Source organism: Ascaphus truei, unplaced genomic scaffold (assembly GCF_040206685.1).
Source record: "Ascaphus truei isolate aAscTru1 unplaced genomic scaffold, aAscTru1.hap1 HAP1_SCAFFOLD_330, whole genome shotgun sequence".
Classification (NCBI taxonomy): domain Eukaryota; kingdom Metazoa; phylum Chordata; class Amphibia; order Anura; family Ascaphidae; genus Ascaphus; species Ascaphus truei.
In genome coordinates, this window is record NW_027456290.1 from 83,154 (window position 1) to 108,915 (window position 25,762).

General features: G+C 50.2%; 1 protein-coding gene across 1 annotated transcript in view; it reads left to right on the plus strand.

Moving 5' to 3' along the window:
* Positions 1 to 465: 465 nt before the first annotated feature.
* The window catches only part of LOC142483509 (IQ and AAA domain-containing protein 1-like), a 59,458-nt gene continuing 34,161 nt past the window's right edge, over positions 466 to 25,762 (plus strand). The window contains exon 1 of the mRNA XM_075583507.1: positions 466 to 692. Within this exon, the coding sequence (XP_075439622.1) occupies positions 570 to 692 (123 nt within the window). The 5' untranslated portion in view covers positions 466 to 569. The remainder of the gene's footprint in view (positions 693 to 25,762) is intronic.

The window sequence follows — 25,762 nt, forward strand, 5'->3', positions numbered from 1 at the left end:
ACACAGCACTTTGCAGGCCTGTCCTACCTCTCCTAACACAGCACATTGCAGGCCTATCCTACCTCTCCTAACACAGCACATTGCACGCCTGTCCTACCTCTCCTAACACAGCACATTGCAGGCCTATCCTACCTCTCCTAACCCAGCACATTGCAGGCCTGTCCTACCTCTCCTAACACAGCACATTGCAGGCCTGTCCTACCTCTCCTAACCCAGCACATTGCAGGCCTGTCCTACCTCTTCTAACACAGCACATTGCAGGCCTGTCCTACCTCGCCTAACACAGCACATTGCAGGCCTGTCCTACCTCTCCTAACACAGCACATTGCAGGCTTATCCTACCTCTCCTAACGCAGCACATTGCAGGCCTGTCCTACCTCTCCTAACACAGCACATTGCAGGCCTGTCCTACCTCTTTGTATGCAAAAAATTCACTTACATTGTTCATCTGAAATCTCCTTGGACCTTACCTCTCTGTCCCGCCTCTCTCAGGTAGTCAGGCCGTGCAGCAGAAGGCTCCCCCGGTTCTGTCTCTATTGCTGGCTGGCCCGGCAGGGACCGGAAAGAAGATGTTGGTTCATGCTGTGTGTAACGAGACTGGAGCGAACCTCTTTAACCTGTCACCGGAGAACCTGCAGGGCAAATACACCGGCAAAGGGGGCAACCAGAGGCTGATACACATCGTAACCAAGGTAACAGAACAGAGACTGCTGCACATCGTAACCAAGGTAACAGGACAGAGACTGCTGCACATCGTAACCAAGGTAACAGGACAGAGACTGCTGCACATCGTAACCAAGGTAACAGGACAGAGACTGCTGCACATCGTAACCAAGGTAACAGGACAGAGACTGCTGCACATCGTAACCAAGGTAACAGGACAGAGACTGCTGCACATCGTAACCAAGGTAACAGGACAGAGACTGCTGCACATCGTAACCAAGGTAACAGGACAGAGACTGCTGCACATCGTAACCAAGGTAACAGGGTCAGAGACTGCTGCACATCGTAACCAAGGTAACAGGACAGAGACTGCTGCACATCGTAACCAAGGTAACAGGGTCAGAGACTGCTGCACATCGTAACCAAGGTAACAGAACCAGAGACTGCTGCACATCGTAACCAAGTTAACAGGACAGAGACAGCTGCACATCGTACCCAAGGTAACAGGACAGAGACTGCTGCACATCGTAACCAAGGTAACAGGACAGAGACTGCTGCACATCGTAACCAAGGTAACAGGACAGAGACTGCTGCACATCGTAACCAAGGTAACAGGACAGAGACTGCTGCACATCGTAACCAAGGTAACCGGACCAGAGACTGCTGCACATCGTACCCAAGGTAACAGGACAGAGACTGCTGCACATCGTAACCAAGGTAACAGGACAGAGACTGCTGCACATCGTAACCAAGGTAACAGGACAGAGACTGCTGCACATCGTAACCAAGGTAACAGGACAGAGACTGCTGCACATCGTAACCAAGGTAACAGGACAGAGACTGCTGCACATCGTAACCAAGGTAACTAGACCAGAGACTGCTGCACATCGTAACCAAGGTAACAGGGTCAGAGACTGCTGCACATCGTAACCAAGGTAACAGGACAGAGACTGCTGCACATCGTAACCAAGGTAACAGGACAGAGACTGCTGCACATCGTAACCAAGGTAACAGAACCAGAGACTGCTGCACATCGTAACCAAGGTAACAGGACAGAGACTGCTGCACATCGTAACCACGGTAACAGGACAGAGACTGCTGCACATCGTAACCAAGGTAACAGGACAGAGACTGCTGCACATCGTAACCAAGGTAACAGGACAGAGACTGCTGCACATCGTAACCAAGGTAACAGGACAGAGACTGCTGCACATCGTAACCAAGGTAACAGGACAGAGACTGCTGCACATCGTAACCAAGGTAACAGGGTCAGAGACTGCTGCACATCGTAACCAAGGTAACAGAACCAGAGACTGCTGCACATCGTAACCAAGGTAACAGGACAGAGACTGCTGCACATCGTAACCAAGTTAACAGGACAGAGACAGCTGCACATCGTAACCAAGGTAACCGGACCAGAGACTGCTGCACATCGTAACCAAGGTAACAGGACAGAGACTGCTGCACATCGTAACCAAGGTAACAGGACAGAGACTGCTGCACATCGTAACCAAGGTAACAGGACAGAGACTGCTGCACATCGTAACCAAGGTAACAGGACAGAGACTGCTGCACATCGTAACCAAGGTAACAGGACAGAGACTGCTGCACATCGTAACCAAGGTAACAGGACAGAGACTGCTGCACATCGTAACCAAGGTAACTAGACCAGAGACTGCTGCACATCGTAACCAAGGTAACAGGGTCAGAGACTGCTGCACATCGTAACCAAGGTAACAGGACAGAGACTGCTGCACATCGTAACCAAGGTAACAGGACAGAGACTGCTGCACATCGTAACCAAGGTAACAGGACAGAGACTGCTGCACATCGTAACCAAGGTAACAGGACAGAGACTGCTGCACATCGTAACCAAGGTAACAGGACAGAGACTGCTGCACATCGTAACCAAGGTAACAGGACAGAGACTGCTGCACATCGTAACCAAGGTAACAGGGACAGAGACTGCTGCACATCGTAACCAAGGTAACAGGGTCAGAGACTGCTGCACTTCGTAACCAAGGTAACAGGACAGAGACTGCTGCACATCGTAACCAAGGTAACAGGACAGAGACTGCTGCACATCGTAACCAAGGTAACAGGACAGAGACTGCTGCACATCGTAACCAAGGTAACAGGGTCAGAGACTGCTGCACATCGTAACCAAGGTAACAGAACCAGAGACTGCTGCACATCGTAACCAAGGTAACAGGACAGAGACTGCTGCACATCGTAACCAAGTTAACAGGACAGAGACAGCTGCACATCGTAACCAAGGTAACCGGACCAGAGACTGCTGCACATCGTAACCAAGGTAACAGGACAGAGACTGCTGCACATCGTAACCAAGGTAACAGGACAGAGACTGCTGCACATCGTAACCAAGGTAACAGGACAGAGACTGCTGCACATCGTAACCAAGGTAACTAGACCAGAGACTGCTGCACATCGTAACCAAGGTAACAGGGTCAGAGACTGCTGCACATCGTAACCAAGGTAACAGGACAGAGACTGCTGCACATCGTAACCAAGGTAACAGGACAGGAGACTGCTGCACATCGTAACCAAGGTAACAGGGTCAGAGACTGCTGCACATCGTAACCAAGGTAACAGGACAGAGACTGCTGCACATCATAACCAAGGTAACAGGACCAGAGACTGCTGCACATCGTAACCAAGGTAACAGGACAGAGACTGCTGCACATCGTAACCACGGTAACAGGACAGAGACTGCTGCACATCGTAACCAAGGTAACAGGACCAGTGACTGCTGCACATCGTAACCAAGGTAACAGGACAGAGACTGCTGCACATCGTAACCAAGGTAACAGAACCAGAGACTGCTGCACATCGTAACCAAGGTAACAGGACAGAGACTGCTGCACATCGTAACCACGGTAACAGGACAGAGACTGCTGCACATCGTAACCAAGGTAACAGGACCAGTGACTGCTGCACATCGTAACCAAGGTAACAGGACAGAGACTGCTGCACATCGTAACCAAGGTAACAGAACCAGAGACTGCTGCACATCGTAACCAAGGTAACAGGACCAGTGACTGCTGCACATCGTAACCAAGGTAACAGGACAGAGACTGCTGCACATCGTAACCACGGTAACAGGACAGACACTGCTGCACATCGTAACCAAGGTAACAGGACCAGTGACTGCTGCACATCGTAACCAAGGTAACAGAACCAGAGACTGCTGCACATCGTAACCAAGGTAACAGGGTCAGAGACTGCTGCACATCGTAACCAAGGTAACAGGACAGAGACTGCTGCACATCGTAACCAAGGTAACAGGGTCAGAGACTGCTGCACATCGTAACCAAGGTAACAGAACCAGAGACTGCTGCACATCGTAACCAAGTTAACAGGACAGAGACAGCTGCACATCGTACCCAAGGTAACAGGACAGAGACTGCTGCACATCGTAACCAAGGTAACAGGACAGAGACTGCTGCACATCGTAACCAAGGTAACAGGACAGAGACTGCTGCACATCGTAACCAAGGTAACAGGACAGAGACTGCTGCACATCGTAACCAAGGTAACCGGACCAGAGACTGCTGCACATCGTACCCAAGGTAACAGGACAGAGACTGCTGCACATCGTAACCAAGGTAACAGGACAGAGACTGCTGCACATCGTAACCAAGGTAACAGGACAGAGACTGCTGCACATCGTAACCAAGGTAACAGGACAGAGACTGCTGCACATCGTAACCAAGGTAACAGGGACAGAGACTGCTGCACATCGTAACCAAGGTAACAGGGTCAGAGACTGCTGCACATCGTAACCAAGGTAACAGGACAGAGACTGCTGCACATCGTAACCAAGGTAACAGGACAGAGACTGCTGCACATCGTAACCAAGGTAACAGGACAGAGACTGCTGCACATCGTAACCAAGGTAACAGGGTCAGAGACTGCTGCACATCGTAACCAAGGTAACAGAACCAGAGACTGCTGCACATCGTAACCAAGGTAACAGGACAGAGACTGCTGCACATCGTAACCAAGTTAACAGGACAGAGACAGCTGCACATCGTAACCAAGGTAACCGGACCAGAGACTGCTGCACATCGTAACCAAGGTAACAGGACAGAGACTGCTGCACATCGTAACCAAGGTAACAGGACAGAGACTGCTGCACATCGTAACCAAGGTAACAGGACAGAGACTGCTGCACATCGTAACCAAGGTAACTAGACCAGAGACTGCTGCACATCGTAACCAAGGTAACAGGGTCAGAGACTGCTGCACATCGTAACCAAGGTAACAGGACAGAGACTGCTGCACATCGTAACCAAGGTAACAGGACAGGAGACTGCTGCACATCGTAACCAAGGTAACAGGGTCAGAGACTGCTGCACATCGTAACCAAGGTAACAGGACAGAGACTGCTGCACATCATAACCAAGGTAACAGGACCAGAGACTGCTGCACATCGTAACCAAGGTAACAGGACAGAGACTGCTGCACATCGTAACCACGGTAACAGGACAGAGACTGCTGCACATCGTAACCAAGGTAACAGGACCAGTGACTGCTGCACATCGTAACCAAGGTAACAGGACAGAGACTGCTGCACATCGTAACCAAGGTAACAGAACCAGAGACTGCTGCACATCGTAACCAAGGTAACAGGACAGAGACTGCTGCACATCGTAACCACGGTAACAGGACAGAGACTGCTGCACATCGTAACCAAGGTAACAGGACCAGTGACTGCTGCACATCGTAACCAAGGTAACAGGACAGAGACTGCTGCACATCGTAACCAAGGTAACAGAACCAGAGACTGCTGCACATCGTAACCAAGGTAACAGGACCAGTGACTGCTGCACATCGTAACCAAGGTAACAGGACAGAGACTGCTGCACATCGTAACCACGGTAACAGGACAGACACTGCTGCACATCGTAACCAAGGTAACAGGACCAGTGACTGCTGCACATCGTAACCAAGGTAACAGAACCAGAGACTGCTGCACATCGTAACCAAGGTAACAGGTCAGAGACTGCTGCACATCGTAACCAAGGTAACAGGGTCAGAGACTGCTGCACATCGTAACCAAGGTAACAGGACCAGAGACTGCTGCACATCGTAACCAAGGTAACAGGACCAGAGACTGCTGCACATCGTAACCAAGGTAACAGGGTCAGAGACTGCTGCACATCGTAACCAAGGTAAAAGGACAGAGACTGCTACACATCGTAACCAAGGTAACAGGACAGAGACTGCTGCACATCGTAACCAAGGTAACAGGGTCAGATACTGCTGCACATCGTAACCAAGGTAACAGGACCAGAGACTGCTGCACATCGTAACCAAGGTAACAGGACAGAGACTGCGGCACATCGTAACCAAGGTAACGGGACAGAGACTGCGGCACATCGTAACCAAGGTAACAGGGTCAGAGACTGCTGCACATCGTAACCAAGGTAACAGGACAGAGACTGCTGCACATCGTAACCAAGGTAACAGGACAGAGACTGCTACACATCGTAACCAAGGTAACAGGGTCAGAGACTGCTGCACATCGTAACCAAGGTAACAGGACAGAGACTGCTGCACATCGTAACCACGGTAACAGGACAGAGACTGCTGCACATTGTAACCAAGGTAACAGGACAGAGACTGCTGCACATCGTAACCAAGGTAACAGGACAGAGACTGCTGCACATCGTAACCAAGGTAACAGGACAGAGACTGCTGCACATTGTAACCAAGGTAACAGGACAGAGACTGCTGCACATCGTAACCAAGGTAACAGGACAGAGACTGCTGCACATTGTAACCAAGGTAACAGGACAGAGACTGCTGCACATCGTAACCAAGGTAATAGGACAGAGACTGCTGCACATCGTAACCAAGGTAACAGGACCAGAGACTGCTGCACATCGTAACCAAGGTAACAGGACAGAGACTGCTGCACATCGTAACCAAGGTAACAGGACAGAGACTGCTGCACATCGTAACCAAGGTAACAGGACAGAGACTGCTGCACATCGTAACCAAGGTAACAGGACAGAGACTGCTACACATCGTAACCAAGGTAACAGGGTCAGAGACTGCTGCACATCGTAACCAAGGTAATAGGACAGAGACTGCTGCACATCGTAACCAAGGTAACAGGACAGAGACTGCTGCACATCGTAACCAAGGTAACAGGACAGAGACTGCTGCACATCGTAACCAAGGTAACAGGGTCAGAGACTGCTGCACATCGTTACCAAGGTAACAGGACAGAGACTGCTGCACATCGTAACCAAGGTAACAGGGCAGAGACTGCTGCACATCGTAACCAAGGTAACAGGACAGAGACTGCTGCACATCGTAACCAAGGTAACAGTACAGAGACTGCGGCACATCGTAACCAAGGTAACAGGGTCAGAGACTGCTGCACATCGTAACCAAGGTAACAGGACAGAGACTGCTGCACATCGTAACCAAGGTAACAGGACAGAGACTGCTGCACATCGTAACCAAGGTAATAGGACAGAGACAGCGGCACATCGTAACCAAGGTAACAGGACAGAGACTGCTACACATCGTAACCAAGGTAACAGGACAGAGACTGCTGCACATCGTAACCAAGGTAAAAGGACAGAGACTGCTACACATCGTAACCAAGGTAACAGGACAGAGACTGCTGCACATTGTAACCAAGGTAACAGGACAGAGACTGCTGCACATCGTAACCAAGGTAATAGGACAGAGACTGCTGCACATCGTAACCAAGGTAACAGGACCAGAGACTGCTGCACATCGTAACCAAGGTAACAGGACAGAGACTGCTGCACATCGTAACCAAGGTAACAGGACAGAGACTGCTGCACATCGTAACCAAGGTAACAGGACAGAGACTGCTGCACATCGTAACCAAGGTAACAGGACAGAGACTGCTGCACATCGTAACCAAGGTAACAGGGTCAGATACTGCTGCACATCGTAACCAAGGTAACAGGACCAGAGACTGCTGCACATCGTAACCAAGGTAACAGGACAGAGACTGCGGCACATCGTAACCAAGGTAACGGGACAGAGACTGCGGCACATCGTAACCAAGGTAACAGGGTCAGAGACTGCTGCACATCGTAACCAAGGTAACAGGACAGAGACTGCTGCACATCGTAACCAAGGTAACAGGACAGAGACTGCTACACATCGTAACCAAGGTAACAGGGTCAGAGACTGCTGCACATCGTAACCAAGGTAACAGGACAGAGACTGCTGCACATCGTAACCACGGTAACAGGACAGAGACTGCTGCACATTGTAACCAAGGTAACAGGACAGAGACTGCTGCACATCGTAACCAAGGTAACAGGACAGAGACTGCTGCACATCGTAACCAAGGTAACAGGACAGAGACTGCTGCACATTGTAACCAAGGTAACAGGACAGAGACTGCTGCACATCGTAACCAAGGTAACAGGACAGAGACTGCTGCACATTGTAACCAAGGTAACAGGACAGAGACTGCTGCACATCGTAACCAAGGTAATAGGACAGAGACTGCTGCACATCGTAACCAAGGTAACAGGACCAGAGACTGCTGCACATCGTAACCAAGGTAACAGGACAGAGACTGCTGCACATCGTAACCAAGGTAACAGGACAGAGACTGCTGCACATCGTAACCAAGGTAACAGGACAGAGACTGCTGCACATCGTAACCAAGGTAACAGGACAGAGACTGCTACACATCGTAACCAAGGTAACAGGGTCAGAGACTGCTGCACATCGTAACCAAGGTAACAGGACAGAGACTGCTGCACATCGTAACCAAGGTAATAGGACAGAGACTGCTGCACATCGTAACCAAGGTAACAGGACAGAGACTGCTGCACATCGTAACCAAGGTAACAGGACAGAGACTGCTGCACATCGTAACCAAGGTAACAGGGTCAGAGACTGCTGCACATCGTTACCAAGGTAACAGGACAGAGACTGCTGCACATCGTAACCAAGGTAACAGGGCAGAGACTGCTGCACATCGTAACCAAGGTAACAGGACAGAGACTGCTGCACATCGTAACCAAGGTAACAGGACAGAGACTGCTGCACAACGTAACCAAGGTAACAGGACCGGAGACTGCTGCACATCGTAACCAAGGTAACAGGACAGAGACTGCTGCACAACGTAACCAAGGTAACAGGACCGGAGACTGCTGCACATCGTAACCAAGGTAACAGGACAGAGACTGCTGCACATCGTAACCAAGGTAACAGGGTCAGAGACTGCTGCACATCGTAACCAAGATAACAGGGTCAGAGACTGCTGCACATCGTTACCAAGGTAACAGGACAGAGACTGCTGCACATCATAACCAAGGTAACAGGACAGAGACTGCGGCACATCGTAACCAAGGTAACAGGACCGGAGACTGCTGCACATCGTAACCAAGGTAACAGGACAGAGACTGCTGCACATCGTAACCAAGGTAACAGGGTCAGAGACTGTTGCACATCGTAACCAAGGTAACAGGACAGAGACTGCTGCACATCGTAACCAAGGTAACAGGACAGAGACTGCGGCACATCGTAACCAAGGTAACAGGACCGGAGACTGCTGCACATCGTAACCAAGGTAACAGGACAGAGACTGCTGCACATCGTAACCAAGGTAACAGGACAGAGACTGCTGCACATCGTAACCAAAGTAACAGGACAGAGACTGCTGCACATCGTAACCAAGGTAACAGGACAGAGACTGCTGCACATCGTAACCAAGGTTACAGGACAGGAGACTGCTGCACATCGTAACCAAGGTAACAGGACAGAGACTGCTGCACATCGTAACCAAGGTAACAGGACAGAGACTGTTGCACATCGTAACCAAGGTAACAGGACAGAGACTGCTGCACATCGTAACCAAGGTAACCGGACCAGAGACTGCTGCACATCGTAACCAAGGTAACAGGACAGAGACTGCTGCACATCGTAACCAAGGTAACAGGACAGAGACTGCTGCACATCGTAACCAAGGTAACAGGACAGAGACTGCTGCACATCGTAACCAAGGTAACAGGACAGAGACTGCTGCACATCGTACCCAAGGTAACAGGGTCAGAGACTGCTGCACATCGTAACCAAGGTAACAGGGTCAGAGACTGCTGCACATCGTAACCAAGGTAACAGGACAGAGACTGCTGCACATCGTAACCAAGGTAACAGGGTCAGAGACTGCTGCACATCGTAACCAAGGTAACAGGACAGAGACTGCTGCACATCGTAACCAAGGTAACAGGACAGAGACTGCTGCACATCGTAACCAAGGTAACAGGACAGAGACTGCTGCACATCGTAACCAAGGTAACAGGACAGAGACTGCTGCACATCGTAACCAAGGTAACAGGACAGAGACTGCTGCACATCGTAACCAAGGTAACCGGACCAGAGACTGCTGCACATCGTAACCAAGGTAACAGGGTCAGAGACTGCTGCACATCGTAACCAAGGTAACAGGACAGAGACGGCTGCACATCGTAACCAAGGTAACAGGACAGAGACTGCTGCACATCGTAACCAAGGTAACAGGATCAGAGACTGCTACACATCGTAACCAAGGTAACAGGACCAGAGACTGCGGCACATCGTAACCAAGGTAACAGGACAGAGACTGCTGCACATCGTAACCAAGGTAACAGGGTCAGAGACTGCTGCACATCGTAACCAAGGTAACAGGACAGAGACTGCTGCACATCGTAACCAAGGTAACAGGATCAGAGACTGCTACACATCGTAACCAAGGTAACAGGATCAGAGACTGCTACACATCGTAACCAAGGTAACAGGACAGAGACTGCTGTATATCGTAACCAAGGTAACAGGACAGAGACTGCTGCACATCGTAACCAAGGTAACAGGACATAGACTGCTGCACATTGTAACCAAGGTAACAGGGCCAGAGACTGCTGCACATCGTAACCAAGGTAACAGGGTCAGAGACTGCTGCACATCGTAACCAAGGTAACAGGACAGAGACTGCTGCACATCGTTACCAAGGTAACAGGACAGAGACTGCTGCACATCGTAACCACGGTAACAGGACAGAGACTGCTGCACATCGTAACCAAGGTAACAGGACAGAGGCTGCTGCACATCGTAACCAAGGTAACAGGACCAGATGCTGCTGCACATCGTAACCAAGGTAACAGGACCAGAGACTGCTGCACATCGTAACCAAGGTAACAGGGTCAGAGACTGCTGCACATCTTAACCAAGGTAACAGGATCAGAGACTGCTGCACATCGTAACCAAGGTAACAGGACCAGAGACTGCTACACATCGTAACCAAGGTTACAGGTCAGAGACTGCTGCACATCGTAACCAAGTTAACAGGACCAGAGACTGCTGCACATCGTAACCAAGGTAACAGGTCAGAGACTGCGGCACATCGTAACCAAGGTAACAGGACAGAGACTGCTGCACATCGTAACCAAGGTAACAGGGTCAGAGACTGCTGCACATCTTAACCAAGGTAACAGGATCAGAGACTGCTGCACATCGTAACCAAGGTAACAGGACAGAGACTGCTACACATCGTAACCAAGGTAACAGGTCAGAGACTGCTGCACATCGTAACCAAGGTAACAGGACAGAGACTGCTGCACATCGTAACCAAGGTAACAGGACAGAGACTGTTGCACATCGTAACCAAGGTAATAGGGTCAGAGACTGCTGCACATCGTAACCAAGGTAACAGGACAGAGACTGCTGCACATAGTAACCAAGGTAACAGGACCAGAGACTGCTGCACATCGTAACCAAGGTAACAGGACAGAGACTGCTGCACATCGTAACCAAGGTAACAGGGTCAGAGACTGCTGCACATCGTAACCAAGGTAACAGGACAGAGACTGCTGCACATCGTAACCAAGGTAACAGGACCAGAGACTGCTGCACATCGTAACCAAGGTAACAGGACAGAGACTGCTGCACATCGTAACCAAGGTAACAGGACAGAGACTGCTGCACATCGTAACCAAGGTAACAGGACAGAGACTGCTGCACATTGTAACCAAGGTAACAGGACAGAGACTGCTGCACATCGTAACCAAGGTAACAGGACAGAGACTGCTGCACATTGTAACCAAGGTAACAGGACAGAGACTGCTGCACATCGTAACCAAGGTAACAGGACAGAGACTGCTGCACATAGTAACCAAGGTAACAGGACCAGAGACTGCTGCACATCGTAACCAAGGTAACAGGACAGAGACTGCTGCACATCGTAACCAAGGTAACAGGACAGAGACTGCTGCACATAGTAACCAAGGTAACAGGACCAGAGACTGCTGCACATCGTAACCAAGGTAACAGGACAGAGACTGCTGCACATAGTAACCAAGGTAACAGGACAGAGACTGCTGCACATAGTAACCAAGGTAACAGGACAGAGACTGCTGCACATAGTAACCAAGGTAACAGGACCAGAGACTGCTGCACATCGTAACCAAGGTAACAGGACAGAGACTGCTGCACATCGTAACCAAGGTAACAGGGTCAGAGACTGCTGCACATCGTAACCAAGGTAACAGGACAGAGACTGCTGCACATAGTAACCAAGGTAACAGGACCAGAGACTGCTGCACATCGTAACCAAGGTAACAGGACAGAGACTGCTGCACATCGTAACCAAGGTAACAGGGTCAGAGACTGCTGCACATCGTAACCAAGGTAACAGGACAGAGACTGCTGCACATCGTAACCAAGGTAACAGGACCAGAGACTGCTGCACATCGTAACCAAGGTAACAGGACAGAGACTGCTGCACATCGTAACCAAGGTAACAGGACAGAGACTGCTGCACATCGTAACCAAGGTAACAGGACAGAGACTGCTGCACATTGTAACCAAGGTAACAGGACAGAGACTGCTGCACATCGTAACCAAGGTAACAGGACAGAGACTGCTGCACATTGTAACCAAGGTAACAGGACAGAGACTGCGGCACATCGTAACCAAGGTAACAGGGTCAGAGACTGCTGCACATCGTAACCAAGGTAACAGGACAGAGACTGCTGCACATCGTAACCAAGGTAACAGGACAGAGACTGCTGCACATCGTAACCAAGGTAATAGGACAGAGACAGCGGCACATCGTAACCAAGGTAACAGGACAGAGACTGCTGCACAACGTAACCAAGGTAACAGGACCGGAGACTGCTGCACATCGTAACCAAGGTAACAGGACAGAGACTGCTGCACATCGTAACCAAGGTAAAAGGGCCAGAGACTGCTGCACATCGTAACCAAGGTAACAGGGTCAGAGACTGCTGCACATCGTAACCAAGGTAACAGGGTCAGAGACTGCTGCACATCGTTACCAAGGTAACAGGACAGAGACTGCTGCACATCGTAACCAAGGTAACAGGACAGAGACTGCGGCACATCGTAACCAAGGTAACAGGACCGGAGACTGCTGCACATCGTAACCAAGGTAACAGGACAGAGACTGCTGCACATCGTAACCAAGGTAACAGGGTCAGAGACTGTTGCACATCGTAACCAAGGTAACAGGACAGAGACTGCTGCACATCGTAACCAAGGTAACAGGACAGAGACTGCGGCACATCGTAACCAAGGTAACAGGACCGGAGACTGCTGCACATCGTAACCAAGGTAACAGGGCAGAGACTGCTGCACATCGTAACCAAGGTAACAGGATCAGAGACTGCTACACATCGTAACCAAGGTAACAGGACAGAGACTGCTGCACATCGTAACCAAGGTAACAGGACAGAGACTGCTGCACATCGTAACCAAGGTAACAGGACAGAGACTGCTGCACATCGTAACCAAGGTAACAGGACAGAGACTGCTGCACATCGTAACCAAGGTAACAGGACAGAGACTGCTGCACATCGTAACCAAGGTAACAGGACAGAGACTGCTGCACATCGTACCCAAGGTAACAGGGTCAGAGACTGCTGCACATCGTAACCAAGGTAACAGGGTCAGAGACTGCTGCACAACGTAACCAAGGTAACAGGACCAGAGACTGCTGCACATCGTAACCAAGGTAACAGGACAGAGACTGCTGCACATCGTAACCAAGGTAACAGGGTCAGAGACTGCTGCACATCGTAACCAAGGTAACAGGACAGAGACTGCTGCACATCGTAACCAAGGTAACAGGACAGAGACTGCTGCACATCGTAACCAAGGTAACAGGACAGAGACTGCTGCACATCGTAACCAAGGTAACAGGACAGAGACTGCTGCACATCGTAACCAAGGTAACAGGACAGAGACTGCTGCACATCGTAACCAAGGTAACCGGACCAGAGACTGCTGCACATCGTAACCAAGGTAACAGGGTCAGAGACTGCTGCACATCGTAACCAAGGTAACAGGACAGAGACGGCTGCACATCGTAACCAAGGTAACAGGACAGAGACTGCTGCACATTGTAACCAAGGTAACAGGACCAGAGACTGCTGCACATCGTAACCAAGGTAACAGGATCAGAGACTGCTACACATCGTAACCAAGGTAACAGGACCAGAGACTGCTGCACATCGTAACCAAGGTAACAGGACAGAGACTGCTGCACATCGTAACCACGGTAACAGGACAGAGACTGCGGCACATCGTAACCAAGGTAACAGGACAGAGACTGCTGCACATCGTAACCAAGGTAACAGGGTCAGAGACTGCTGCACATCGTAACCAAGGTAACAGGACCAGAGACTGCTGCACATCGTAACCAAGGTAACAGGACCAGAGACTGCTGCACATCGTAACCAAGGTAACAGGACCAGAGACTGCTGCACATCGTAACCAAGGTAACAGGACAGAGACTGCTGCACATCGTAACCAAGGTAACAGGGTCAGAGACTGCTGCACATCGTAACCAAGGTAACAGGACAGAGACTGCTGCACATCGTAACCAAGGTAACAGGACCAGAGACTGCTGCACATCGTAACCAAGGTAACAGGACAGAGACTGCTGCACATCGTAACCAAGGTAACAGGACATAGACTGCTGCACATCGTTACCAAGGTAACAGGACAGAGACTGCTGCACATCGTAACCACGGTAACAGGACAGAGACTGCTGCACATCGTAACCAAGGTAACAGGACAGAGGCTGCTGCACATCGTAACCAAGGTAACAGGACCAGATGCTGCTGCACATCGTAACCAAGGTAACAGGACAGAGACTGCTGCACATCGTAACCAATGTAACAGGACAGAGGCTGCTGCACATCGTAACCAAGGTAACAGGACCAGAGACTGCTGCACATCGTAACCAAGGTAACAGGACCAGAGACTGCTGCACATCGTAACCAAGGTAACAGGGTCAGAGACTGCAGCACATCGTAACCAAGGTAACAGGACAGAGACTGCTGCACATCGTAACCAAGGTAACAGGATCAGAGACTGCTGCACATCGTAACCAAGGTAACAGGACCAGAGACTGCTACACATCGTAACCAAGGTAACAGGTCAGAGACTGCTGCACATCGTAACCAAGGTAACAGGGTCAGAGACTGCTGCACATCGTAACCAAGGTAACAGGGTCAGAGACTGCTGCACATCGTAACCAAGGTAACAGGACAGAGACTGCTGCACATCGTAACCAAGGTAACAGGACCAGAGACTGCTGCACATCGTAACCAAGTTAACAGGACCAGAGACTGCTGCACATCGTAACCAAGGTAACAGGGTCAGAGACTGCTGCACATCTTAACCAAGGTAACAGGATCAGAGACTGCTGCACATCGTAACCAAGGTAACAGGACAGAGACTGCTACACATCGTAACCAAGGTAACAGGTCAGAGACTGCTGCACATCGTAACCAAGGTAACAGGACAGAGACTGCTGCACATCGTAACCAAGGTAACAGGACAGAGACTGTTGCACATCGTAACCAAGGTAATAGGGTCAGAGACTGCTGCACATCGTAACCAAGGTAACAGGACAGAGACTGCTGCACATAGTAACCAAGGTAACAGGACCAGAGACTGCTGCACATCGTAACCAAGGTAACAGGACAGAGACTGCTGCACATCGTAACCAAGGTAACAGGGTCAGAGACTGCTGCACATCGTAACCAAGGTAACAGGACAGAGACTGCTGCACATCGTAACCAAGGTAACAGGACCAGAGACTGCTGCACATCGTAACCAAGGTAACAGGACAGAGACTGCTGCACATCGTAACCAAGGTTACAGGACAGGAGACTGCTGCACATCGTAACCAAGGTAACAGGGTCAGAGACTGCTGCACATCGTAACCAAGGTAACAGGACAGAGACTGCTGCACATCGTAACCAAGGTAACAGGACAGAGACTGCTGCACATCGTAACCAAGGTAACAGGACCAGAGACTGCTGCACATCGTAACCAAGTTAACAGGACCAGAGACTGCTGCACATCGTAACCAAGGTAACAGGGTCAGAGACTGCTGCACATCTTAACCAAGGTAACAGGATCAGAGACTGCTGCACATCGTAACCAAGGTAACAGGACAGAGACTGCTACACATCGTAACCAAGGTAACAGGTCAGAGACTGCTGCACATCGTAACCAAGGTAACAGGACAGAGACTGCTGCACATCGTAACCAAGGTAACAGGACAGAGACTGTTGCACATCGTAACCAAGGTAATAGGGTCAGAGACTGCTGCACATCGTAACCAAGGTAACAGGACAGAGACTGCTGCACATAGTAACCAAGGTAACAGGACCAGAGACTGCTGCACATCGTAACCAAGGTAACAGGACAGAGACTGCTGCACATCGTAACCAAGGTAACAGGGTCAGAGACTGCTGCACATCGTAACCAAGGTAACAGGACAGAGACTGCTGCACATCGTAACCAAGGTAACAGGACCAGAGACTGCTGCACATCGTAACCAAGGTAACAGGACAGAGACTGCTGCACATCGTAACCAAGGTTACAGGACAGGAGACTGCTGCACATCGTAACCAAGGTAACAGGGTCAGAGACTGCTGCACATCGTAACCAAGGTAACAGGACAGAGACTGCTGCACATCGTAACCAAGGTAACAGGACAGAGACTGCTGCACATCGTAACCAAGGTAACAGGACAGAGACTGCTACACATCGTAACCAAGGTAACAGGACAGAGACTGCTGCACATCGTAACCAAGGTAACAGGACAGAGACTGTTACACATCGTAACCAAGGTAACAGGACAGAGACTGCTGCACATCGTAACCAAGGTAACAGGACAGAGACTGCTACACATCGTAACCAAGGTAACAGGACAGAGACTGCTGCACATTGTAACCAAGGTAACAGGATCAGAGACTGCTACACATCGTAACCAAGGTAACAGGACAGAGACTGCTGCACATCGTAACCAAGGTAACAGGGTCAGAGACTGCTGCACATCGTAACCAAGGTAACAGGACCAGAGACTGCTGCACATCGTAACCAAGGAAACAGGACAGAGACTGCTGCACATCGTAACCAAGGTAACAGGACAGAGACTGCTGCACATCGTAACCAAGGTAACAGGTCAGAGACTGCTGCACATCGTAACCAAGGTAACAGGGTCAGAGACTGCTGCACATCGTAACCAAGGTAACAGGACAGAGGCTGCTGCATATCGTACCCAAGGTAACAGGACAGAGACTGCTGCACATCGTAACCAAGGTAACAGGACAGAGACTGCTGCACATCGTAACCAAGGTAACAGGGTCAGAGACTGCTGCACATCGTAACCAAGGTAACAGGACAGAGACTGCTGCACATCGTAACCAAGGTAACAGGACAGAGACTGCTGCACATCGTAACCAAGGTAACAGGTCAGAGACTGCTGCACATCGTAACCAAGGTAACAGGACCAGAGACAGCTGCACATCGTAACCAAGGTAACAGAACCAGAGACTGCTGCACATCGTAACCAAGGTAACAGGACAGAGACTGCTGCACATCGTAACCAAGGTAACAGGACAGAGACTGCTTCACATCGTAACCAAGGTAACAGGACAGAGACTGCTGCACATCGTAACCAAGGTAACAGGACAGAGACTGCTGCACATCGTAACCAAGGTAACAGGACAGAGACTGCTGCACATCGTAACCAAGGTAACAGGACAGAGACTGCTGCACATCGTAACCAAGGTAACAGGACAGAGACTGCTGCACATCGTAACCAAGGTAACAGGACAGAGACTGCTGCACATCGTAACCAAGGTAACAGGGCTAGAGACTGCTGCACATCGTAACCAAGGTAACAGGACAGAGACTGCTGCACATCGTAACCAAGGTAACAGGACAGAGACTGCTGCACATCGTAACCAAGGTAACAGGACAGAGACTGCTGCACATCGTAACCAAGGTAACAGGACAGAGACTGCTGCACATCGTAACCAAGGTAACAGGACAGAGACTGCTGCATATCGTAACCAAGGTAACAGGGTCAGAGACTGCTGCACATCGTAACCAAGGTAACAGGACAGAGACTGCTGCACATCGTAACCAAGGTAACAGGACAGAGACTGCTGCACATCGTAACCAAGGTAACAGGACAGAGACTGCTGCACATCGTAACCAAGGTAACAGGGCTAGAGACTGCTGCACATCGTAACCAAGGTAACAGGACAGAGACTGCTGCACATCGTAACCAAGGTAACAGGACAGAGACTGCTGCACATCGTAACCAAGGTAACAGGACAGAGACTGCTGCACATCGTAACCAAGGTAACAGGACAGAGACTGCTGCACATCGTAACCAAGGTAACAGGACAGAGACTGCTGCACATCGTAACCAAGGTAACAGGACAGAGACTGCTGCACATAGTAACCAAGGTAACAGGACAGAGACTGCTGCACATCGTAACCAAGGTAACAGGACAGAGACTGCTGCACATCGTAACCAAGGTAACAGGACAGAGACTGCTACACATCGTAACCAAGGTAACAGGACAGAGACTGCTGCACATCGTAACCAAGGTAACAGGACAGAGACTGCTGCACATCGTAACCAAGGTAACAGGGCCAGAGACTGCTGCACATCGTAACCAAGGTAACAGGACAGAGACTGCTGCACATCGTAACCAAGGTAACAGGACAGAGACTGCTGCACATCGTAACCAAGGTAACAGGACAGAGACTGCTGCACATCGTAACCAAGGTAACAGGACAGAGACTGCTACACATCGTAACCAAGGTAACAGGACAGAGACTGCTGCACATCGTAACCAAGGTAACAGGACAGAGACTGCTGCACATCGTAACCAAGGTAACAGGGCCAGAGACTGCTGCACATCGTAACCAAGGTAACAGGACAGAGACTGCTGCACATCGTAACCAAGGTAACAGGACAGAGACTGCTGCACATCGTAACCAAGGTAACAGGACAGAGACTGCTGCACATCGTAACCAAGGTAACAGGGCCAGAGACTGCTGCACATCGTAACCAAGGTAACAGGACAGAGACTGCTGCACATCGTAACCAAGGTAACAGGGTCAGGGACTGCTGCACATCGTAACCAAGGTAACAGGGTCAGAGACTGCTGCACATCGTAACCAAGGTAACAGGACAGAGACTGCTGCACATCGTAACCAAGGTAACAGGACAGAGACTGCTGCACATCGTAACCAAGGTAACAGGGTCAGAGACTGCTGCACATCGTAGCCAAGGTAACAGGACAGAGACTGCTGCACATCGTAACCAAGGTAACAGGGTCAGAGACTGCTGCACATCGTAACCAAGGTAACAGGGTCAGAGACTGCTGCACATCGTAACCAAGGTAACAGGGTCAGAGACTGCTGCACATCGTAACCAAGGTAACAGGACAGAGACTGCTGCACATCGTAACCAAGGTAACAGGACAGAGACTGCTGCACATCGTAACCAAGGTAACAGGGTCAGAGACTGCTGCACATCGTAACCAAGGTAACAGGACAGAGACTGCGGCACATCGTAACCAAGGTAAAAGGACAGAGATTGCTGCACATCGTAACCAAGGTAACAGGACAGAGACTGCTGCACATCGTAACCAAGGTAACAGGACAGAGACTGCTACACATCGTAACCAAGGTAACAGGACAGAGACTGCTGCACATCGTAACCAAGGTAACAGGACAGAGACTGCTGCACATCGTAACCAAGGTAACAGGGTCAGAGACTGCTGCACATCGTAACCAAGGTAACAGGACCAGAGACTGCTGCACATCGTAACCAAGGTAACAGGACAGAGACTGCTGCACATCGTAACCAAGGTAACAGGACAGAGACTGCTGCACATCGTAACCAAGGTAACAGGACAGAGACTGCTGCACATCGTAACCAAGGTAACAGGACAGAGACTGCTGCACATCGTAACCAAGGTAACAGGGTCAGAGACTGCTGCACATCGTAACCAAGGTAACAGGACCAGAGACTGCTGCACATCGTAACCAAGGTAACAGGACAGAGACTGCTGCACATCGTAACCAAGGTAACAGGACAGAGACTGCTGCACATCGTAACCAAGGTAACAGGACAGAGACTGCTGCACATCGTAACCAAGGTAACAGGGTCAGAGACTGCTGCACATCGTAACCAAGGTAACAGGACAGAGACTGCTGCACATCGTAACCAAGGTAACAGGACAGAGATTGCTGCACATCGTAACCAAGGTAACAGGACAGAGACTGCTGCACATCGTAACCAAGGTAACAGGACAGAGACTGCTACACATCGTAACCAAGGTAACAGGACAGAGACTGCTGCACATCGTAACCAAGGTAACAGGACAGAGACTGCTACACATCGTAACCAAGGTAACAGGACAGAGACTGCTGCACATCGTAACCAAGGTAACAGGACAGAGACTGCTACACATCGTAACCAAGGTAACAGGACAGAGACTGCTGCACATTGTAACCAAGGTAACAGGATCAGAGACTGCTACACATCGTAACCAAGGTAACAGGACAGAGACTGCTGCACATCGTAACCAAGGTAACAGGGTCAGAGACTGCTGCACATCGTAACCAAGGTAACAGGACCAGAGACTGCTGCACATCGTAACCAAGGTAACAGGACAGAGACTGCTGCACATCGTAACCAAGGTAACAGGACAGAGACTGCTGCACATCGTAACCAAGGTAACAGGTCAGAGACTGCTGCACATCGTAACCAAGGTAACAGGACAGAGACTGCTGCACATCGTAACCAAGGTAACAGGACCAGAGACTGCTGCACATCGTAACCAAGGTAACAGGACAGAGACTGCTGCACATCGTAACCAAGGTAACAGGACAGAGACTGCTGCACATCGTACCCAAGGTAACAGGACAGGGACTGCTGCACATCGTAACCAAGGTAACAGGACAGAGACTGCTGCACATCGTAACCAAGGTAACAGGACCAGAGACTGCTGCACATCGTAACCAAGGTAACAGGACAGAGACTGCTGCACATCGTAACCAAGGTAACAGGACAGAGACTGCTGCACATCGTAACCAAGGTAACAGGACCAGAGACTGCTGCACATCGTAACCAAGGTAACAGGACAGAGACTGCTGCACATCGTAACCAAGGTAACAGGACAGAGACTGCTGCACATCGTAACCAAGGTAACAGGTCAGAGACTGCTGCACATCGTAACCAAGGTAACAGGACAGAGACTGCTGCACATCGTAACCAAGGTAACAGGACAGAGACTGCTGCACATCGTAACTAAGGTAACAGGACAGAGACTGCTGCACATCGTAACCAAGGTAACAGGTCAGAGACTGCTGCACATCGTAACCAAGGTAACAGGACAGAGAATGTTGCACATCGTAACCAAGGTAACAGGACAGAGAATGTTGCACATCGTAACCAAGGTAACAGGTCAGAGACTGCTGCACATCGTAACCAAGGTAACAGGACAGAGACTGCTGCACATCGTAACCAAGGTAACAGGTCAGAGACTGCTGCACATCGTAACCAAGGTAACAGGACAGAGACTGCTGCACATCGTAACCAAGGTAACAGGACAGAGACTGCTGCACATCGTAACCAAGGTAACAGGTCAGAGACTGCTGCACATCGTAACCAAGGTAACAGGACAGAGACTGCTGCACATCGTAACCAAGGTAACAGGACAGAGAATGTTGCACATCGTAACAAAGGTAACAGGTCAGAGACTGCGGCACATCGTAACCAAGGTAACAGGACCAGAGACTGCTGCACATTGTAACCAAGGTAACAGGACAGAGACTGCTGCACATCGTGACCAAGGTAACAGGACAGAGACTGCTGCACATCGTAACCAAGGTAACAGGACAGAGACTGCTGCACATCGTAACCAAGGTAACAGGACCAGAGACTGCTGCACATCGTAACCAAGGTAACAGGACAGAGACTGCTGCACATCGTAACCAAGGTAACAGGACAGAGACTGCTGCACATCGTAACCAAGGTAACAGGACAGAGACTGCTGCACATCGTAACCAAGGTAACAGGACAGAGACTGCTGCACATCGTAACCAAGGTAACAGGGCCAGAGACTGCTGCACATCGTAACCAAGGTAACAGGACAGAGACTGCTGCACATCGTAACCAAGGTAACAGGACAGAGACTGCTGCACATCGTAACCAAGGTAACAGGACAGAGACTGCTGCACATCGTAACCAAGGTAACAGGTCAGAGACTGCTGCACATCGTAACCAAGGTAACAGGACAGAGAATGTTGCACATCGTAACCAAGGTAACAGGACAGAGAATGTTGCACATCGTAACCAAGGTAACAGGTCAGAGACTGCGGCACATCGTAACCAAGGTAACAGGACCAGAGACTGCTGCACATTGTAACCAAGGTAACAGGACAGAGACTGCTGCACATCGTAACCAAGGTAACAGGACAGAGACTGCTGCACATCGTAACCACGGTAACAGGACCAGAGACTGCTGCACATCGTAACCACGGTAACAGGACAGAGGCTGCTGCACATCGTAACCAAGGTAACAGGACAGAGACTGCGACACATCGTAACCAAGGTAACAGGACAGAGACTGCTACACATCGTAACCAAGGTAACAGGACAGAGACTGCTGCACATCGTAACCAAGGTAACAGGGCCAGAGACTGCTGCACATCGTAACCAAGGTAACAGGACAGAGACTGCTGCACATCGTAACCAAGGTAACAGGGTCAGGTACTGCTGCACATCGTAACCAAGGTAACAGGGTCAGAGACTGCTGCACATCGTAACCAAGGTAACAGGACAGAGACTGCTGCACATCGTAACCAAGGTAACAGGACAGAGACTGCTGCACATCGTAACCAAGGTAACAGGGTCAGAGACTGCTGCACATCGTAACCAAGGTAACAGGACAGAGACTGCTGCACATCGTAACCAAGGTAACAGGGTCAGAGACTGCTGCACATCGTAACCAAGGTAACAGGGTCAGAGACTGCTGCACATCGTAACCAAGGTAACAGGACAGAGAATGTTGCACATCGTAACCAAGGTAACAGGACAGAGAATGTTGCACATCGTAACCAAGGTAACAGGTCAGAGACTGCTGCACATCGTAACCAAGGTAACAGGACAGAGACTGCTGCACATCGTAACCAAGGTAACAGGTCAGAGACTGCTGCACATCGTAACCAAGGTAACAGGACAGAGACTGCTGCACATCGTAACCAAGGTAACAGGACAGAGAATGTTGCACATCGTAACAAAGGTAACAGGTCAGAGACTGCGGCACATCGTAACCAAGGTAACAGGACCAGAGACTGCTGCACATTGTAACCAAGGTAACAGGACAGAGACTGCTGCACATCGTGACCAAGGTAACAGGACAGAGACTGCTGCACATCGTAACCAAGGTAACAGGACAGAGACTGCTGCACATCGTAACCAAGGTAACAGGACCAGAGACTGCTGCACATCGTAACCAAGGTAACAGGACAGAGACTGCTGCACATCGTAACCAAGGTAACAGGACAGAGACTGCTGCACATCGTAACCAAGGTAACAGGACAGAGACTGCTGCACATCGTAACCAAGGTAACAGGACAGAGACTGCTGCACATCGTAACCAAGGTAACAGGGCCAGAGACTGCTGCACATCGTAACCAAGGTAACAGGACAGAGACTGCTGCACATCGTAACCAAGGTAACAGGACAGAGACTGCTGCACATCGTAACCAAGGTAACAGGACAGAGACTGCTGCACATCGTAACCAAGGTAACAGGTCAGAGACTGCTGCACATCGTAACCAAGGTAACAGGACAGAGAATGTTGCACATCGTAACCAAGGTAACAGGACAGAGAATGTTGCACATCGTAACCAAGGTAACAGGTCAGAGACTGCGGCACATCGTAACCAAGGTAACAGGACCAGAGACTGCTGCACATTGTAACCAAGGTAACAGGACAGAGACTGCTGCACATCGTAACCAAGGTAACAGGACAGAGACTGCTGCACATCGTAACCAAGGTAACAGGACCAGAGACTGCTGCACATCGTAACCACGGTAACAGGACAGAGGCTGCTGCACATCGTAACCAAGGTAACAGGACAGAGACTGCGACACATCGTAACCAAGGTAACAGGACAGAGACTGCTACACATCGTAACCAAGGTAACAGGACAGAGACTGCTGCACATCGTAACCAAGGTAACAGGGCCAGAGACTGCTGCACATCGTAACCAAGGTAACAGGACAGAGACTGCTGCACATCGTAACCAAGGTAACAGGGTCAGGTACTGCTGCACATCGTAACCAAGGTAACAGGGTCAGAGACTGCTGCACATCGTAACCAAGGTAACAGGACAGAGACTGCTGCACATCGTAACCAAGGTAACAGGACAGAGACTGCTGCACATCGTAACCAAGGTAACAGGGTCAGAGACTGCTGCACATCGTAACCAAGGTAACAGGACAGAGACTGCTGCACATCGTAACCAAGGTAACAGGGTCAGAGACTGCTGCACATCGTAACCAAGGTAACAGGGTCAGAGACAGCTGCACATCGTAACCAAGGTAACAGGACAGAGACTGCTGCTCATCGTAACCAAGGTAACAGGACAGAGACTGCTGCACATCGTAACCAAGGTAACAGGACAGAGACTGCTGCACATCGTAACCAAGGTAACAGGACAGAGACTGCGGCACATCGTAACCAAGGTAACAGGACAGAGACTGCTGCACATCGTAACCAAGGTAACAGGACAGAGACTGCTGCACATCGTAACCAAGGTAACAGGGTCAGAGACTGCTGCACAACGTAACCAAGGTAACAGGACAGAGACTGCTGCACATCGTAACCAATGTAACAGGACAGAGACTGCTGCACATCGTAACCAAGGTAACAGGACAGAGACTGCTGCACATCGTAACCAAGGTAACAGGGTCAGAGACTGCTGCACAACGTAACCAAGGTAACAGGACAGAGACTGCTGCACATCGTAACCAAGGTAACAGGACAGAGACTGCTGCACATTGTAACCATGGTGACAGGACCAGAGACTGCTGCACATCGTAACCAAGGTAAAAGGACAGAGACTGCTGCACATCGTAACCAAGGTAACAGGACAGAGACTGCTGCACATCGTAACCAAGGTAACAGGACAGAGACTGCTGCACATCGTAACCAAGGTAACAGGGTCAGAGACTGCTGCACAACGTAACCAAGGTAACAGGGTCAGAGACTGCTGCACATCGTAACCAAGGTAACAGGGTCAGAGACTGCTGCACATCGTAACCAAGGTAACAGGACAGAGACTGCTGCTCATCGTAAACCAAGGTAACAGGACAGAGACTGCTGCACATCGTAACCAAGGTAACAGGACAGAGACTGCTGCACATCGTAACCAAGGTAACAGGGTCAGAGACTGCTGCACATCGTAACCAAGGTAACAGGGTCAGGGACTGCTGCACATCGTAACCAAGGTAACAGGACAGAGACTGCTGCACATCGTAACCAAGGTAACAGGACAGAGACTGCGGCACATCGTAACCAAGGTAAAAGGACAGAGACTGCTGCACATCGTAACCAAGGTAACAGGGTCAGAGACTGCTGCACATCGTAACCAAGGTAACAGGACAGAGACTGCTGCACATCGTAACCAAGGTAACAGGGTCAGAGACTGCAGAACATCGTAACCAAGGTAA